At 41.6% G+C, this 21015-nt stretch overlaps 1 protein-coding gene across 16 annotated transcripts in view; it reads right to left on the bottom strand.

The window, feature by feature from the left end:
• MTUS1 (microtubule associated scaffold protein 1) overlaps positions 1–21015 on the bottom strand; it is a 188100-nt gene that overhangs the window by 74222 nt on the left and 92863 nt on the right. For 13 of the 16 annotated variants that reach the window (XR_015156297.1, XR_015156296.1, XM_086380637.1 and 10 more), the window contains exons 4-6: positions 16581–16742; positions 7476–7610; positions 4981–5019 (exon numbers count right to left, since the gene is read on the bottom strand). Coding sequence is in view for 13 of the 16 variants with exons in the window: in XM_086380637.1 (XP_086236763.1) it covers positions 4981–5019; positions 7476–7610; positions 16581–16742 (336 nt within the window). In the remaining 3 variants the exon portion in view is untranslated. The remainder of the gene's footprint in view (positions 1–4980; positions 5020–7475; positions 7611–16580; positions 16743–21015) is intronic. The other 3 variants (XR_015156298.1, XM_086380642.1, XM_086380641.1) reach the window with 1 other exon arrangement.

Genomic DNA, 21015 nt, shown 5'->3' with positions numbered 1-21015 from the left:
CTAAACATTTTAGAACTTAGCAAACTGCTATAATTCAAGTCAAGGGATTACTGTACACAAATGAAAAGATATGAAGTTGCTCAGTTTTCATCTCCACCACAGTTTGTTGCTTTAAAAAAAGAAAACTATCTGAGAGCCATAAGATTTAATGTTCAGAGGAGCATGTCTGTATGCGGAGGCAATGTCTTCTGTACAATGTACAAGATGACATTGCAAGCAGAATAGAAAGACAACGTGCTTTGCCATCACAGGCTTAGAGAGCAGGGAGAAGCCTTAGGGATCAATCATTTCAATTACACAGAAAAGAAAACTAGTATTAAGAGGTTACATGATCCATCCAAAAAGTCACTGCTGTTAGGACACTACTTCTGAGCATCTGGACTTCCCTGGTGGCTTAGATGGTAAAGAATCTGCCTGCAATGCGGGGGACCTAGGTTCAATTCCTGGGTCGGGAAGATCCTCTGGAGAAGGGAAAGGCTACCCACTCCAGTATTCCTGCCTGGAGAATTCCATGGACAGAGGAGCCTGGCGGGCTACAGTCCATGGGGTTGCAGAGTCGGATGTGACTGGGCAATAACACTTCACTTTTCTCAGTTTCTAAGCTGCTCTTCCAAAAGCCAACACACTGTGCTTTTCCTGAGCAGGCTCACCATAATACTCAGTCAGTTTTAAATAATGATGACCACTAACCACCAGCAGAGAAGCCCGGAAAAGTCAAGTTTATGACTTTTGGAAAATACGTGCTCATACTCAAAATCTAGATTAAATCACAGTGCTGACCCCTTAAAATACAGCTTCTCCCACTGCAATTATTAGAGCAGGGTTAACTGAAGGCAGGCGTTCTCAAACTCTGTCCTATGCCCTATTTCTAATCCATGGTTTAGAGGCTTTGCCAGACAAAACCATGGTGTGATTTATACTGTCCATTTCTTTTCTCAGTCAGTTGTTAATTTGCCATTGTGATGACCTTCCCTATCAAGGGTCACTGTTACATTAAGTGTCAGTGATAGGCTTTGGAAACAAGACATCACAGTTCTCCCACAATGTGACAAGGGAAAATGCCTAATGCTAATAGTTTTTCCACATGTAGAAAGGCGATATATATTGGAGGATTTTTTTTATTGCTATGCCTATGAAAACAAATATCCTTTACAATGCTTTATATTTTTATTTATTCTGGGCTGTGCTGGGTCTTCGTTACTGTGAGGGCTTTTCTCTAGTTGTGGGGAGCCGGGGCTACTCTACTTGTGGTGTGTGGGCTTCTCACTGCAGTGGCTTCACTTGCAGCGGCGCATAGGCAATAGAGAGTGCTGGCTTCAGTACTGGTGGTGCACGAGCTCAGGAGTTGCAGTTCCCAGAGCTCAGGCTCAGTAGTTGTGGCACACAGGCTTAGTTGCTCCGTGGCATGTGGGATCTTTCCAACCAAAGGATCGAACCCGTGTCTCCTGCACTGACCAATGAGAATCTCCTGATTCTGTACCACTGAGCCACCAGGGAAGCCCTACAATACTTTATGTAATCACTGACTTGAGACGTAAATTAAGACTGCCTTTCCAAGCTGCACAGAACAGGCATATTAGACTTGTTTAACTAGTTCCTTCACTGTGACCAGTATCAATAGCAGCTCCCAAAGCACAGAGATGTCACACAACAAATACTTCCCAAAAGAACTGCAAAATTTGTATTTTGAAAACTACCAAAAAGTTGTTGAAAGAAACCAAAGGAGACGTAACTAAAAGGGGGGGGGGGCACCCCATATTCATGAATCAAAATACTGAATATTGTAAAGCTGGCCAATGCTCCAGAAACGCATCTACAGATTCAATGTAATATCTATCAAAATCCTAACCAACTTCTTTACTGAAATAGACAAGCTGACACCAATGTTCACATGGAAATTCAAGAGACTCAGAACAGTCAAAATAATCTTGAAAAAAGCACAAGTTGAAGGATGTGCACTTTCTGATTTCAGAACTCATCACACCACAGTAAGCAAGACAACGTGGTACTGATGGGGATCGGCACGTAGATCCATGTGCGACCCCATGGACTGTAGCCCGCCAGGCTCCTCTGTCCATGGGATTCTCCAGGCAAGAATACTGGAGTGGGTTGCCATGCCCTCCTCCAAGGGATCTTCCCAACCCAGGGATCGAACCTGGGTCTCCAGCATTGCAGGCAGATTCTTTACCATCTGGGCCACCACGGAAGCCTATGGGATAGCTTAGAGAGCCCAGAAACAAATCCTCATGTTCACAGCGAACCGTTTTCAACAAAGGTGCCGAGATACTTCAGTGGAGGAAAGAGAAGTGTTTTCCACAAACGGTGCTGGAACAACTGGAAATCTACATGCAAAGAATTAAGCTGGATCCCCTACTTCATATCATATACAGAAATTAACTCAAATTAACTCAAAAATGCAACAAAGTATAAGAGCTGAAAGTGTGAAATGCTCAGAAGAACACATGGGTATAGGTCTTCATGACCTTGTACAAGCAATGGCTTCGTGGACATAATGCCAAATGGATAAGCAACATAAGAAGAAACATAAACTGGATCTCATGAAAATTAAAAATATGCCTCAAAGGGTGTTATCAAGAAAATGAAAAGACAGGGACATCCTGGTGGTGCAGTGGTTAAGACTCCACACTCCCAACACAGGGGGTCCAGGGTTAATTCCTAGACAGAGAACTAGTTCCCACACATCATAACCAAGTCCTGGCACAGCCAAAGAAATATTAAGAAAGAACGAAAGAAAGAAAATGAAAACACAACCTACAGAATGGGAGAAAATGATTTCACAAGATTTCATCTATGTGATAAGAGCGTAATATTCAGAATACACAAAGAACTCCTACACCTCAATAATAATAATACAAATAATTTTTAAATGGGCAAAGGACTTGAATAAGTGGTTCCCCAAAGAAGATATATGAATGGCTCATAAGCTTCTGAAAGATGCTCAACATCTGAGTAGCCATCAGGGAAATGCAAATTGAAACCACAATGAAATACCAGTTCATACCCACTAGAATAGGGCTTCCCTGGTATCTCAGATGGTAAAGAATCTGCCAACAACACAGGAGACCCGGGTTCAATCCCTGGGTTGGGAAGATTCCCTGGAGGAGGAAATGGCAATGCACTTGAGTATTCTTATCTGGAGAATCCCATGGACAGGATCCCGGTGGGCTATAGTCCATGGGGTCACAAATGGTCAGATACAACTGAGCAACTAACACTAGATCTAGACTAGACCCACGAGCTATAATAAAAATTAAAAAAAAAAAAAGCAGACAAAAACATGTGTTCACACTACTGTATATAAAAGAGATAACTCATTCCTACTGTGTAGCACAGGGAACCCTACTCAATACTCGTTAATCACCTATATGGCAACAGAACCTAAGACAGAGTGGATATATGTATAACTGAATCACTTTGCTGTACAGCAGAAACTAACACAGCATTGTGAATCAACTGTAGTCTGATAAAAATGAGTTAAAAACAAACAAAAGCAAGTGTTGACAAAGATGTGGAAAAGCTCATGGAAATGTAGAACAGTGCAGCCACTTTGGAAGACACTTGGGAAGTTTCCCAGTTAAACCCAGAATTATCACCTCGCTTTCAGATAAAAGTTATCTGATTTAGCATATAGTCATTCTGTAGCGTGTTGGGCTTCCCTGGTGGCTCAGGTGGTAAAGAATCCACCTGCAATATTTTATCTTCTAAATCCTAGGATGTGCTGGAAATTTAAAATGAAAGAAAATAAAAATCTCATTGTGTACAGACGAGTTTCCTTTGGGCTTTAAAAATTGGTTTGGTAAACATGTATATTCAAACTCAGGCTCTTGGAAGCCTTTAGAATTTAAACTGCTCTGCATGGCTGGGTCCTCTCTAGCTCTATAGTAAGTGAGAGCCTGTAACAGGTAAGCTTGTAACTTGCCGTGCTGACTAAGCTGAGGAAACCAAGCACGCCTCAGGAGCATCAAGTTATTCCATATGTAAGGTTATCCATCCCATTTTCTTTAATATACAGTGGGTTGGGGTGAGGGGTGTCCACAAATTTATACCTCCTATTCAGGCTTGCCTCACTACATCATAGCCTTTAACTAGGAACCAGCAATGCTCCTTCCTAAAATTTATTGCAGTTGTGATTGTATATTTATTTGTGCAATCCTTCAACTTTCCTGGAACCTTTCTGAAGACAAAACCCTTACTCATTTGGGGCTCACCTTTATATCCATAGCTCCCAGAGCTACCATGAAGCATGATAATCTGTAATCAGTGTGTCATAGTAATACCCTTCTGCCTCTGCCATTTGATTTGCTCTTGTAATCCTCAATGGACTCAGAAGCCATAAAACTGTCTTATATCCACATATTAAGGAGGAGAATTTAAGTAGTGGACAGGGACCTAACCAGCTATAGATAAAACATAGAAACTGTAATGAGTACAGTTTATAAAATCTTCTCTGGCTTCAAGAGACCAAGTTTTTAAAGTCCCAGTTGATGTTCAAAGGTTCAGAGACAGTCTTAGAGATAGGTGTTGATTTTTTTCCATAGAAGTGTGAAAAGGAAAAGAAAAATGTTAACTGCTTGATACTATTAAACCTGATCACAAGATTATTTAACCATTAAAGACTATCCATTTTACAATCACGTATTTCTTAGAAAAAGTATATTCTCCATATCTCCACATGTTGAATAATAAATATGCTCCACATTTGGAAAAAAAGCATTACTTAAAAAAGCAAATTAGCTGTGATTAATAAACCATCCTTCTGCATCAGAAGGCTTAGCAACTATGTTCACCAAGCCTTAACCCTATGCCAGCCAACGTCACAAGCAGTTATGTTTATGCGACAAAACAAAGTATGTTTATAAGCAACTAGTGAAAAATCACTGTGAATACACTTAAGTACTTGATAATGTAACTTTATAAAATGATTCTTTTCTTCTATCTGTATTTAAAGCGGTCACTTACCTGTATTCAAGGCTGTAAATAGACTTTTTCTTGAAGGATCTAAAATATAAGAGAAATATTAGATACACATTTTACAGGAAATATTACACAATAAACCATTTTACAAATAAAGCTCCCCCTCTCAAGCATAAAAAGACATTCCAAATAAGATCAAAATGGTAGTTTAATGGTTTAATGGTGATATTATTCATTGTCACCAATTAAATATGTTAGGACAAACCACAGTGTTTTTTCAATTCAAGAACTGCTGAAATTCAAATTCAACAGTACTGAATTTACACGTGTCTTACATACTTTATGCTATTCCACCACTTACAGATCAGGAAAAGGGCCAGACTTTATGAAAGAAAGTCTCTTCCTTCAAATGGATATGATATAAAATTGTTAGCAGGGGAATTCTTTCACAATGTATATATGCATTAAATCAAATTTATTATAATTTTCATTGTCAATTATACACCTATAAAGCTGAAAAACAAATATAACCAGGAGTCGTGACAGGCACAGAGCTACAAAAGTCAGTCACGAGGAGATCATGAGCACGTTTTCCTGACATTATAGAGTCATTTCTAGGGCAAAGCACCAGCAGATCAGTAAGAACAGTTGCCACATTCTATCCATGGAATTTTACAGAGACAATAATCTCTCAAAATATGTGGCTGTTGTAAATGGAAAGCATTGATTTCCACTCAAGTAAAACCTCTGTGATACAAAAGCTCATAAATTCAATAAAAGGGCATTTTAGAATACTGAGGTTCTCTGTTCTGTAAAGGTATCCGAGGAATCAAGCTATTCTAACTCTGCAAGTGGCCTTAGTCTCAAAGTTAGACATTTTCTTTCCAGGTACCAGTGTGTGTGCAGATCACGAGGCTTTATCATCCATCAATAAAAAACACAGATTTCATAAACTGATGTCATCCCATCAAGGGGTCTTTTGATGCCTCAGAAGTTTATTTAAGACCTTGGAGAGATGAGAACCTGTTGGCACTTGGAAGAATCTTTCTGCCAGTATCTGTACCTATTCTCTCTTGAATTCAATAGAAAAGAAAAAATGTTGGTAAATACTAATAGGTAATCAGCCTCAAGTTACCACAGGAACCTTCACATACATACATCTCTCTCTCTCTCTCTCTCTCTCTCTCTCTCTCTCTCTCACACACACACACACACACACACACATACACACATGTTGAGAAGGACGCAGAGCAACAGACACACTGCTTTGAGAGACTAACACCTTTCTGGAACGTTATTTAATGACATAATAAGAAGTTCCCAAAGATTCATACAGTTTAACTCAGTGATCCCTCTTGTAGGGAAACCTCATGGATATAACTAGAATCTGAAGCAATGAACAATGTTCACCTTCAAAGATGTTCATCCCAGTATAAGGTGCCACAGTGAAAGTCAGAAATTGTGTTCAGGAACCACAGAATTAGAAAACAGGAGACACTTTCATAGTCATTTAAAATGAAGATGCTCTCATGACATAACTACTAAATTAATAAAAAACAGCGCAGCACAAGAGAGTGTACATACCATGCTCTGAGTTTTCTTGAAACAAAAGGAAAATGATTACACATGCAAAAGAAACGAACAGGAGGAAATGGAGCGGTTATTCGTGGTCGATGGGATGAAGGAGAACTGTGTAACTTTCTGTGTTTTTTAATCTCTCTAATATAAATATGCCTCACGTATGACCACTCAAGCTTCTCATTCACAATTATTCTTTCAGCTAAACAATCTTTCAGTTCACTGAATAACAACTGTTAATGTGCTTCAGCTCCACTGTGATAAAGCTGCAAGAGAACATTCCATATAAGCAGTGGTCCCCCAACCTTTCTGGCACCAGCAACTGGTTTCATGGAAGACAATTTTTCCATAGACCTGGGGGCAGGGTGGCGGGTTGTTGAGGGGTGGAGAGATGGTTTAGGGATGATTAAAGTGCATTACTTTTATTGTCTCTTTATCTCTATTATCATTACATCAGCTCCACCTCAGATCATCAGGCATTAGATTCCAGAGGCTGGTGACCCCAGAAGTATACACCACTTATGTTGTAAACCTGAAGATTAACCTTCATAGTTGCAGCAATTACAAAGTGAGTGATTCATAAAAGAGATAAATAAAGCGGTGGGGTGGCGGGGGTGAGGATAACATGGTTGGACCCAAAGTATGAAGTAAACCATGCATTTCTATGCCATTACTATAGATCGCCACTTTCACATAATTTAACTCTGGAAGTTTTATTTCTTATCACCTTATAGCTTTTCTCTATCTGCTGATTTCTGTGTATCAAGTTTTAGCTACAGAACCAGCAGACTCTCAGAACAAGAAGAGCTTCCCTCAGTATAAAATCTGTTATGGCTTTATTTCTCAGACTTTTTGTAAATAAAAGTCCGATACACTGTGAAGCTGTCAACATTTTAACCTCCTACAAGCCAAGGATTTGAAAAGCCTCATCTTCCTCTTCTCTTCACCAGGAGGTCCCATACCTTTTGGAGGAGTTTTCAGAAAGTGCGTGTGACCTCTGGGTACCAAGGGCTTCAGATATAGGGATGCTGAGGAGCCATTTTGAAATGCTGGTTTTGGAGGTTTTTCCTCATATTTGATGACAGCGGCATTACCAGCTAGAATAGAACAGAAAAGTGCATTTCAGTTGACTGATAACCACAGTATGACTCTTCCGTGACCTATCTGTCCCCCTTGAATTAGCAGGTGTTCACTAAGCACCTACACCACCTGCTGGTCGTTACTGGGTGGTGGGGATACAAAGACAGACAACAGGTAGTTCCTGTTCACGGGGATGCAGGGTAAGATGTAACCAGGGTGATCACACATCCTGGCACAGCCCAAGTTCATGCCTCAGGTCCAGGGCAGCTGTCATCCCACATGAAACCTGGGAGGTGTTTTGGTATCCTCGGGGGTTCTGGAACCAATCCCCCATGGTACCGAGGGATGAGTATTATCCTCAAGCTCATCTGTAGCTGTGAAGATGAGATCAGGTTCTGACCCTTCTCCGCTGCCGCAAGAAGCTAAAGCTCCAACATCTGCCCTAGAACAAAGGTGCCTAAGCCTCAGAATTGAAACAGAAAATGGAATTCCACCTAAATAATAAAAGCATCTCCTGTATTCCATGCAAACCTTTCTTCTCTCACTCACACAGGAATTAACTCGGGGTTGGGGGCGGGGGGACGTTTCCAGGCGTTAAAGGAACTGAATAAAGGACTTTTGGAGCAAATTTGAGACTAGCCACCTGTGCTTAGACTATGCTGTAATTCTGAGTCCATGACAGTTAACTAGCAAAAGGAGGCTCCTGCAGAACCAGACCTACACTATTTCCTAGGAGGAGGTCAGAGTGAAGGTGACCAAATACTCTATTCTAGGTCTGATATGTCAATGGTCCTGGAAAGGATGTCTGCTATTTTGCTAGTCTCTGATTTTGCTTCTCTGTCTTCACTGGGACCCTAAAGGCAATTTTGGCATTATCAAAAGACAGTGACATTTGGAAATAAAAACACACCTTTAAAAAAATCGATAATTTGTAACTCGATTGTCTACCAGAATGAAAATCTGATACCATGGAGTAACCTGTAGACAAAGCCTTCAACAGATGCCTTGCTTACTTGTATTTCTTCTTTTGCACAGTAATGACTGGAGCCCCGGGCAATGAAAAACTAAGTATCTTTCAGTTACATGAGACAACTGTGTAGAGTGTATGTTTATGTAGGTTCTCCCTAAATGAGAAATTTCTCTTCATATTTATAGCTTCCCACTGGATTGAAAAAAAAAAAAACCCAAATCTTCTATTGTATCCTTAAGGTTTATAAGGAGCAGGGGAAGAGGCAAGCGAAACAAAGAAGCAGGGTCTATTTCCTGTGCTCTGAATTCAGTAAGAATGCATTTTCACACTGCATTTTTGGGAAAGGTGCACTGGGCCCGTAATGAGGTCCCATGAAACAGTGTTCCCGGCTCTGATACGGCTGAGAGGACTATGGACACTTTAGGAACATAACCAGCACCCCCATCACTTACTGCACTGTTTCTGGCTGAGTGTTATCTACATTTCAGAATCACGCTAAATGTCCAAAACCTTAAAGGAAAGGTTTGGAAACAATAGTATCGGCATGTAAAGATAACACAAAAAGCTGTTTCAGAGACTTGCCTGGGTGGCTCAGTGGTAAAAATCCACCTGCCAAGGCAGGAGTCACAGGTTTGACCCCTGATCCAGGAAGATCCCACCTTCTGCAGAGCAACTAAGTCTGTGCATCACCCCTCCTGAGCCTGTGCTCCGCAGCCTGAGAGCCACGACTCCTGAAGCCTGTGCTCCTAACAAGAGAAGCCACTGCACTGAGAAGCCTCCGAGGCCAAAACCAAACAGTAGACCCCACTCACTCCAACTAGAGAAAGCACCTGCGGTGACGAAGACCCAATGCAGCCAAAAATAACACATAAAATTACATATATCAAAAAGGCCGTTTCCAATTTTAGTAAGTGGTAATAAAAACAGAGAGAAGAGCAGCAGCAGTGACCTAATTAAAAGGCATCAGTATGTCCTTTCATTCTGAAATTCTCTTCTTAGTTCTCCAGAAATGAATAATCTTTGAAAAAGTTCACTGTCCAGGAGCTCGGCTCCTACAAGGAATTTTAACAGCGCTGGCTTGGCTCTTGCTGAGAGGTTACCATGTTACACATAACGCTCAAGAGTGTACACACCGCACTTTGCCCTTTTCTCTCCACATCTCAGAAGGGGTAAAAGAAATCAAAAGAAAAATACTTAGAAAGTTTTATAGTTTTTTCAATTCCCATAAAAGTTAACCTTTTTATCCATTTCCATACAAACCCCCGGCATGTTTATGTCACCATATACTTACTGGGCTGGAGGTCTGATCATTCACAACCTGGTTTCCAGGCTTAATTTCCCCCTTTGCCAACCCAGACTGGACTTTTTAATCATTTGTTTCAAAATAATTTTCAACACCCAATTCTACCCATCCAATTCCATTCTAATTATTAACACTTACAATCACAAAGGTCTTTATCACCAATCTTGATCCCTTTCTTCACTTCACACTTCTGCAAAGGGATGAGATGTCAACCCTATTTACTAATATTTATAAATTTGAAGACAGAAATTTTTGCCTAGGCTAAACTGTCCAGCTCTACAAGAGTCCTGAAGGATGTCACACTTGAACCTGGTGAAGACTTGCCATCACTCTGCCCTGATCAATGTCAAGTCCCCCCTACAGGGAGCCATCTGTTTGTTCTTCCTGTGCCCAGGTAACACTTAATATCAGGCCCAATCTACATAGTCTTCCCTCCTGCTGACAAGTTTCTGTCTATTTCCTATCCTTTCCAATTCCCTTATTCCCTAGAACGTGGAGACTGCTGCTGCTGCTGCTGCTAAGTCGCTTCAGTAGTGTCCAACTCTGTGCGACCCCACAGACGGCAGCCCACCAAGCTCCCCCGTCCCTGGGATTCTCCAGGCAAGAACACTGGAGTGGGTTGCCATTTCCTTCTCCAATGCATGAGAGAAGTGAAAGTGAAGTCGCTTAGTCATGTCCGACCCTCAGCGACACCATGGACTGCAGCCCACCGGGCTCCTCCGTCCATGGGATTTTCCAGGCAAGAGAACTGGAGTGGGGTGCCATAGAGTTTTCCAAAGCTGACAGGGAGCTAATGTAAATGTTAAACACTAAAGATATGACTACTATAAAATTCAACATAACTTTTTAAAGAACCGATGGGGAGTGACTTCATAGTCTTAAAGAAACAAAACCAAAGTGTCATAGAGCATGTCTTTTAGAATTTCATATAAAATGGATATTGGGTTTCAATCAACATTTCCATCTACACTAAATCAAAATCTATGAAGGGAAGTGAAAGACGTTATTGGTATCAACCATGTATTACAACAATCTGGATCTGAGTCTGCCTTTTCTTGACACATTTTGAAAGCTATATTCAGCAGCAAATAAGTTGCCTATTCAAATTTTGAAAAATTGAATTTAACTTACAGACATATTATAAATTCATATGATAGTAAATCCACATGTTTTATTTCTAAGTTTTGAACATAAAGACTTTCAGTTTCCAAAGGACTCGGTAAGAGGATTTGTCATGAAAGCAAAAGTCTTTTCTCATGAGGGACAATATTCCCAACTCAGTCATGTGCAGAACAGGAGGCGCTGGGGGCCAGGTGTCTCACCGCCACCCTGGAGGCTCAGTCCTGCCGGCATGCGATCGCATCAGTGTTAACACATGAGGGGCAACATTCCCTACGACAAGGATAAAAATGAGCTTGACTTGGGGTACAAACACACACACACACACACACACACACATATATATACACATACGCACACACTCATATAAACACACACTTCCATTTTTATGTGACATATATAAACTCACACACATATATGCACATATGCACACACATAAACACATACACTTCCATTTTTATATGACATACATAAACACACACACACACACACACATATGCACACACTCACAGACACACACATCTCTCTCTCTCTGATCATCTACTATACATGCCCCCTTCATTCTCTCCCATGTTACTAATGTGCTGACCTGTGACCAACACTTACACATCCCTCAGTTCTCTAAAGCTCTCCTCTAAGCTGGCCTGTCGCTTTCCAGTAAACCCCAACTGGAAGGACGACCTTTATTACAAGGCACGATGCCTTGAGAATATTTCTCCCGCCTTCTATTTCAGCTGGGCAGCCGGCTGGGTATGCTGAGAATGTCTGCATTTCCTCTCGCCTAGAGTTATTATGTCCCAGTGATAAACCCTTCAGCGGCACAAGTTCCAACAGAATGACGGAAGCACCTTAGTGTCGAGGAAGGGAATGGAGCCTGTACTATCTGAATCCTGGTCCTGACTGGGCCACTGCCCAGCTGTGCTGAATCGTGTCACCTGTCTACGCAGGAGAGGGTCTGAACCCCTAGTGTGCAGACAGCGCAGACCCCCACTAACGGGCGCGGGGTCCCTCTGAGGCCAAACACCCAGTGGGAATTCTCCCCAATACAGTGCTCCAGAAGGCACAGCCACTCCGTGACAGCTGGTTTGTAAACTCGACGTGTGAGGTCCCACGAGTGATCGCCCATGCCTCAGCCAGGTCTAATACACACCGTTTTAGAACTGCCCCCATGTTGTTGTCAGCCCTGGTCTTAGCTGCCCTGATTATGCCAGAGTAACAGATGCTCGTGAATCCTTCATTTCCCCACACGCAGAATGTGGTTCAAGTGAAATGACAGAGATGACCGAGTCTACAGATAAAATGAAGAGATTTCCAGAGAAGTCCAAGCACAAGGAAAAAGATTTCCCTGCTAGAGAAAGGCTTCCACTGTTCCAAACTGTTATTTGAGAACTAACACTTCACACCACACTCTAGCGCCTGCTCCACGTTAGTTTTTGTTTTTGTTTAAAAAACATGTATATACACACGGAGCCAACCTTCTGCTTGTTTTCCGAACTTTCGATGAATCAGCTTAACACTTCCCACTGCGCCAGATCCTCTGCCCACCTGGCTTCGAATCAAATCACGACTTAACGTCCAAGCTCTCAAATTCCAAACGCAAAATCACCCAACCCTGTACTAACAGGAAGGTCTCAGACACAGTCCAGAAAAGAATGAAGACAAAACACCAGTCTAGATGATAGTATTTTCTTATTCAATCGTCCATTCGGATGTGCTTAAGTACTGGGTATGTGCTGGAACACGGGGCCAACGTATGTACCACCTGCCTTTCACCGCCTGCCTCACCTCAGGCAGGCTTCAGTGGTCAAACCCACGCTGGGTTTGCTCTGAACCTGGAAGCAGCTGGGAAAACTTTCACTGCTGTCCGGGTGATTCTCACCAACTGACCGGTATTGGCAGGTGACACAATACCCACTTGCCATTCAGCAATGAGGACGGGACTGAAGGCGAGTGAGACAGATCCTTCTCTCCATCACCTTGATCCCTGCTCCAAACACCCTTCTTCCAAGCTATTAGGTACCATTTTATCATCATGAAGAAAACTAAAGGTAGGCAGAAGCCTTTGCCGCCGAAAGGATTTAGGGGATTTAGGACAATCTGGGTCTCCCCGCCCATTCATCAGGTGAGAACACTGAGGCTAAGAGGGTGTGAGACTGTCCAGCTTCCATGAGTTAGTAAGACAGCTTGCAGGAGTTCAACTCGGATGCTCTTTTCTACCGTACCATGCCGCGCGCACCAGGGCTGGCCGTGAAGGTGAAGGGAGAGAAAGCTCCATGTCTTTAGTTTACCTTCACCCGTTCCGTCTCCCAAACAGTGCAGACAGCTCAGGCGTGCAACCTTTCATTTCCCCTTGCCATCTGTCTCTCAAAAATAAATGTGCTCATCATGCTTTTCCGGCCAAACTGGAAGGTGTAAGATGCTCTTGGGCTTCATATCTGCTAATATGGCAAAATTCTTGACTCCCCTGAGACCGCCTTCTACACTCACACAAAGGTCCCTCAAACCTTCCCCTCTTTACAAGACCTACACTATATAACGTATTTTTATCCAATGATCTTAAAAACTGGACCTTAGCTCTCTGAGTCTGGAAGAGCTTACAACATTTAACCTCTAAAAATGAGCATATTTGATACAGAAACTACCAGATTAAATTTTGTACTAATATATGTTAAAAAAAAAAATCAACACTGTAACTTTAAAAATTTTCTATGCTGAAAAGAACACACACAAAGCACCTGCTGGAACCCCCACAAAAGAAGTGTTTATTGTCTTATACATTTTGATTCAGTTGCTTTAGAACTTGGTCGTGTTATTTCTCTAGCATCCTTAAGCACGGCAACCCAGAATTTTCTAAGAGCATCTTGTCATCTCAGAAGCGACTGCACTGACAGCATCACATCACAAAGAGAGGAGCAAACAAAGCAAGGAAACGTTCTTTAAAAGCATCCAAAGGCTTCACCCCAGAAGAATTTAAAACACAGATCGAAAGGTTATTTCCTAACATGACCAGAAATCATGATCGTTCCATGATCATTATCAGAAATCAGAAACACTGCAGCTCAAAATGATTTTTTTCACGTTTGAAGGTAATTCCGAAAAAACACACATTTTAAATATTTTTAGATAGCATATAAGTAAAAGCATTAAAATGTGATGATTTGATTCTAAGTCTAGGAAAGTATTTTCCCTATACTCACACAACGACTGGGCAAACAAAAACTACCAGTTGTTTCATCACAAATGAGACCATTAACTAGTCTTTTATAAAGTAATCTCATGTGCCAAGAACATCGACAACATTGCTGAATTATATTTAATCCGAGTTCCCAAACACAAAACACACAATAAAATTGGTTCTGTGAAGAACTATTCACAACTTCAATATAAACATGCCCGAGAAATACCACAATTAACAAATTACGAGTTATAAAGATAGCAATTGAGAGATACTAAGTCAATTTATTGAAGGAAATTTAAGCATGCTTACAAAGAAAGAATCAAACCAGAAATCGTCGACCTACTTCTTTTGCCAGTAAACGTGGCTAACAAAGGAACTATACAAAGGGTGTAGGATCCCAGAACCAGCAATGTCAATAAGGTAGCATCGTAGTGCCTCTCTGAGCCGGCTGGTGCGGAGAATGTAGAATTGATAAATATTTTCGAAGACGCATCCGTTTCTGTACAGCTGCGAAATCCTCCTGGTATAGTCATTTAAAAGGATCACAGCAAGCTCAAGCAAGGAAAACTGCAGCCATGTTCACGCTCCTATTCCTCATGCTTGCTCTTAGTGAATTAGAATGGAGCAGGGGAAAAAAAAAAAAAAAACTAAGCTCCCAGGCACTACACAGAACAGATTAAACCGGCTAGTGGATCCATTTAAGAAAGAGACTCATTTGAACGCTTCATCTGAGACAGGGACACACAGCCAGTAGACAGGCTCTGTGGGTCCACGGGAAGCCCCTTTGTTAAAAGACAAAAAGGAACAGACAAAAGCACTGTGACACCCTCCTTGGGAGTGTCAGACGCGGTCCTGAGCGGGGCCGTGGCAACATGGCTGTCGCTGGGGACGCTGGGCAGTGGCTCTACGGATGCGCCTCCTGCCAGGGTCACAAGCGCCAACACTACACAACCCTCCAGGCCCCCCTGAGAGCACCTGGGTGCTTCTGTTCAGGTGGTTTTGTTTTTAACATTTCCTGTTACAAACAGAGAATGCTGCAAATGCAATGACCTTAAGGGAATACACATGTCAATGACCTTTTCAAATCAAGAGTCAACAGATAAACGCAAACCCTCTGATCTGCCACGACTTCAAACTTCAAGTAGCAAGTGGATAACGGTCCCATCTCACTGCAAGTAACATATCCCAGGGTCCCTAAAGTTCCTATATACAACTATTTACTCTCATAGGAGACCAGATCCTGCTGCTAAGTAACCTCTTGGAAATGTGCTCATTCTTTCAGTCATTAATTCCAAGTCTTAACCATAAACTTTCTCAGTTCTGTCACATGCTGGCTGAGTGCCCTTGGACCAGTGACAACCTCTCTGAGCCACAATTACCTCGCGTGTAAAATCAGGGTAATGGAAGTTATTTGAGAAAAAAACAGAGAAAGTATGTACAGTAACACTGTAAGGTGCTCCACACCCAGAAGGTTCAATAACATGACTCCAATCTGTCCTTGTCCTCTCACAGAAAGAAGAAACTGATTCCCTCTAAGGCAGAGAGAACTCCCCTCCTCCCCACCACTCCCTTATTCCTTGTTTTATCTGATATTCTAGTTATCCACGTAAACATGTTCTTTATCCTCAACTATCTTTCCCAGAGGGACAATTTCTCTGATATCTCATATCCTTCCCAGCATCTACAGTGCTGCTTATATACAGCAGGCACTCCAAAATTCCTCACATTTGTTAAATCCATGAGCTACTGTTGAAAGAAATGAAAAAGGAAATGAGCAAATAAACACTAAGACCAAATACATCTTTTGAATGAAAAGGATAACTCAACTTACTATTTAAGAAAATAACTCTATGTCATTTTATACACAGAAAACAAAATTCATACTAATTGAAAATCCCCCAAATATTCTGTTTAAATTATTTAAAACTAAGCTTGAAGTTAAAATATTCACTCCTAATACATTGAATCTAGCATCCAAAGTTTAAGATTAGGAAATACAAACAAACGAACAAATGGTTCTACAAAATGCGGCCGTTTACAAAGCAAATGAAACTGAAGTTACCTATTTTTCTGATTTCCAGTTGGGTTCCAACAGTTCCTAGATCACTTTCTTTCCTTAAACAAACAAACAAAAAAAACAACCCACCACCACCAACAATAACAAAAAAAAAAAACACCCACATGCCTTCAACAGATAAGTATGTCAGTGTTTCCTAGCACATTCATCAAAAGAGAATGTCGTTGAGACAACTTTCTTCTCCTGCCAAACTTTTTTTTAGCAATTCCAAGGGAGAAGCGGGATGTGCATTTTTTCCCTAAATCACAGAATCAAAAATCCTGATAATTGGTAGCTCATTAGATTTCTCTCACAACTACAGTTTCAACAGGCCCCGAAGTCTGACGTAAGACTGACTTACAGTTGTTGCTGTAAGTGCTCAGCTCACTGTGGACGCTGGCGACAGAGGAGGCGCTTTCTGTCCTCCGCAGCGCAGGGTTTTTCACAGACGCTTTGGGTCTAGGAAGCAATCTGGGCAGATTCACACGAGATGGCTGCGCTGTTTTCAAGGATGCAGGTTTTCCTTGGGGATTGAAAAAAAGACAAAAAGTTTCCACGGCTATTCATTCCAAAAGCTCTAAGCTTGTAAACCCGAGCTCCTACATGAACAAGTGAAAGTGAAGTCATTCAGTCGTGTCGACTCTTTGCGACCCCGTGGATAGTAGCCTGCCAGGCTCCTCAATCCATGCAATTTTCCAGGCAAGAATACTGGAGTGGGTTGCCATTTCCTTGTCCAGGGATGAACAAGTGAGTCAAGATGTAAAATGAATATTCAGAATTACGCAGGAAGGATTCCTGTGATCTTATAACAGTGAAGGAATTAACTCGGGTCTTCTGTGACATGGGCTTCCCTGGTGGCTCAGATGGGACACTCAGGAGACCTGGGTTCCATCCCTGGGTTGGGAAGATCTCCTGAAGAAGGGAATGGCTACCCTCTCCAGTATTCTTGCCTGGAGAATTCCATAGACATAGGAGCCTGATGAGCTACAGTAGTCCATGGGGCCTCAAGGAATCAGACACGACTGAGTGACTAACATACATGCTTCTGTGACACAGAGTCATTTGAGACAGAAACTTTTGGCAATGTTGAAATCAAGGGATAAACAAATTGATATGACTTCCCACAATACTGTTGATTTAAAAGTAAACAAATTAGTGTGTTCACACACTAAGCCTAGGTGTGTGATAAAAACTAGGTGAGATAAAATAATAAAAAATAAACCGAGATAAAAACTAGGTGAAAACTAAAAAACAACCAAGATAGGAAGGAAGAAGTCCATTTGAGAAAAACAATTCAAAAATACCTAATGCCTAACAGCAGGTGGTGCTATATTATTAGCATTCTTTTTTCATCTGTCCTTTTCATCCTTGGGCCTCCCTGATAGCTCAGTTGGTGAAGAATCCGCCTGCAATGCAGGAGACCCTGGTTCAATTCCTGGGTTGAGAAGATCCTCTGGAGAAGGGATAGGTTACCCACTCCAGTATTCTTGGGCTTGCCTGACTCTTCCCCCAATGCAGGAGACCTGGGTTTGATCCCTGGGTTAGGAAGATCCCTTGGAGAAGGGAAAAGCGGGAAAAGCTACCCACTCCGGTATTCTGGCCTGGAGAATTCCATGGAAAATACAGTCCATGCAGTCGCAAAGAGTCAGACACGATTGAGCGACTTTCACTTTCATCTTTACTCTTTATTTGCCAAACTTAAATGGTTCTCACTCAAACTCCTAGCTCTTTTTTGTAGCAAGAACATCTACTTTTCTATAAGACATGTATGGACACTTCCCGTTCTGTGGCATCCTTGAAACCACACTATCCTGATGCTTCCTGAACTTGGGCATTTCCTAAGTCCATGCCTTGGCTCCAAATTTTTACACATCCACCTCTCCAGGAGAGTCTATTGTATCTACTTTAACCACTGCCCTATCTCGATGAACCCCAAATTCTCACCTGCAGCTCTGTCCTCCTGAATTTCAATGGCACTCACATTTTCATTTTCTTGCTGAAAGTTGTAACTTGGGCAATTAGACAACCTCCTACCTACTAACGTTAATCGTAATTAAATTCTCCTTTTTCCCCACCCCCAAAACATTGGAATCAGCTTTTTTCCCCCATCAGATTCTCACATTATCTAACATTAAGTCTCTCAACACCACTAGGATCATACAACTGAAGAATGTCAAGAGTTGAAAAAGACCTTAGCTGTAAATTATCAAGTTACATATTACCAATGTCGCCATAAGAGAGGAAAGTAGGTTTTCCAAAGAGTAATGCTCATTGCTTTGTCCCAATTATTTCACTTATAAAAATCTCCCCTTAACAGAAAAGAAAGCACTGAAGTACTTGAGGCCTGGCATCTAAAGTTCTCCTGTCTGCAGCCTCAACCCTGGGCTGACCTCGTACATAAATGTGAGCCCTGCTCCAGGCATCCTGGTTTTTCCTCTGACACCAGGAGGTGCTATTCCAATCCATCAGGCACATCATTTCTTCTCAAAAAGTTCTCCTCCTCTCAATCTAAATGCTACAAATCCTTACCCACTCCTTTAAATGTTGCCTAAATAACTGTATTAGACTTTAAAGTTCTGTCCTTCCACCCTTTTCAGCTCCATCATGTTGATCTTCTGAATGTGAAAACTAAGGTCAGGACCCAACCTATAATCTGTAATTCCCCATTATCTATGACCTACAGCAGTGGCGCTAGTGGTAAAGAACCTGCCTGCCAATACAGGAGACATAAGAGATGTGGGTTTGATCCCTGGGTCAGGAAGATCTCCTGAAGAAGGCAATGGCAACCCACCCTAGTATTCTTGCCTGGAGAATCCCACAGACAGAGGAACCTGGTGGGCTATGGTCTATGAGGTCACAAAGAGTTGGACATGACTGAAGCAACTTAGCACCACCCAGTGTTAGCACCATTATCTGCAGGATGACATTATTTTTAATCCCTTAATTAATATTTAAATTTAAAGACATAAGAAGCAGCTCTAGGGTGGATTCCTAACCAGTTCTTTCTCGAGTGCTTCACATGCGCTTACCTCTCTACACACACACCCATAGACACACATCTTTTTATTTTTCCAGGACTTTTTACTCTGTTCTTCTCTTCTGTCCATCCCTGTGAATACAATGGGCTTCTTTCCCTCCAGTCCCCAAACTCTGCCTAGTGACTTACAAAGTGAGTTGACGAGAATCACCACCTCTTAGTGAAGCCTTTCCTTCCTGGTCATAGGAAACACCATCTTCCAACAACACAAGAGACGACTCTACACATGGACATCACCAGATGGTCAGTGCTGAAATCAGATTGATTATATTCTTTGCAGCCAAAGATGGAGAAGCTCTATACAGTCAGCAAAAACAACACCAGGAGCTGACTCTGGCTCAGATCATAAACTCCTTATTGCAAAATTCAGACTTAAATTGAAGAAAGTAGGGAAAACCACTAGACCATTCAGTTATGACTTAAGTCAAATCCCTTATGATATACAGTGGAAGTGATAAATAGATTCAAGGGACTAGACCTGATAGAGTGCCTGAAGAATTATGGACAGAGGTTTGTGACACAGTATAGGAGGCTGTGATAAAAAAAAAAAGGCTGTGATCCCCAAAAAAAAGAAACACAAAAAGGCAAAATGGTTGTCTGAGGAGGCCTTACAAATAGCTGAGAAAAGAAGAGAAGCAAAGGCAAATGAGAAAAAGAAAGATCTATCCATTTGAATGCAGAGATCCAAAGAATAGCAAGGAGAGATAAGAAAGCCTTTCTAAGTGATCAATGCAAAGAAACAGAGGAAAACCATAGAATGGGAAAGACTAGAGATCTCTTCAAGAAAATCAGAGATGCCAAGGGAACATTTAGTGCAAAAATGGGCACAATAAAAGACAGAAATGGTATGGACCTAATAGAAGCAGAAGATATTAAGAAGAGGTGGCAAGAATACACAGGAGAACTATACAAAAAAGATCTTCATGACCCAGATAACCACGATGGTGTGATCACTCACCTAGAGCCAGACATCCTGGAGAGCAAGGTCAAGTGGGCCTTAGGAAGCATCACTATGAACAAAGCTAGTGGAGGTGATGGAATTCCAGTTGAGCTATTTCAAATCCTAAAAGATGACACTGTAAGTGCTGCACTCAATATGGTAGCAAATTTGGAAAACTCAGCAGTAGCCACAGGACTGGAGAAGGTCAGTTTTCATTCAGATCCCAAAGAAGGGCAATGCCAGAGAATGTTCAATCTACTGCACAGTTGCACTCATCTCATATGCTAGCAAAGTAATGCTCAAAATTCTCCAAGCTAGGCTCCAACAGTACCTGAACCAAGAAATTCCAGATGTTCAAGCTGGATTTAGAAAAGGAAGAGGAACCAGAGATCAAATTGCCAACATCTGATGTATCATCAAAAAAGCAAGAGAATTCCAGATAAACATCGACTTCTGCTTCATTGACTATGCTAAAGCATTTGACTGTGTGAATCACAACAAACTGTGGAAAATTCTTAAAGAGATGGGAATACCAGGCCACCTTACCTGCCTCCTGAGAAACCTGTATGGAAGTCAAGAAGCAACAGTTAGAACCGGACATGGAACATGGACTGGTTCCAAATAGGAAAAGGAGTACGTCAAGGCTGTATATTGTCACCCTGCTTATTTAACTTATATGCAGAGTATATCATGTGAAATGCTGGGCTGGATGAAGCACAAGCTGGAATCAAGATTGCTGGAATAAATATCAATAATATTTTCTTGGGCTGCAAAATCACTGCAGATGGGAACTGCAGCCATGAAATTAAAAGACACTTG

This window comes from Bos grunniens, chromosome 27, assembly GCF_055505025.1.
Source record: "Bos grunniens cultivar Pamir isolate PY7600 chromosome 27, Bosgru_T2T1.0, whole genome shotgun sequence".
In the NCBI taxonomy this organism is placed as follows: domain Eukaryota; kingdom Metazoa; phylum Chordata; class Mammalia; order Artiodactyla; family Bovidae; genus Bos; species Bos grunniens.
The sequence above is the reverse complement of the archived record's forward strand: the minus strand, read 5'-3'. Positions and strand labels throughout refer to the sequence as shown.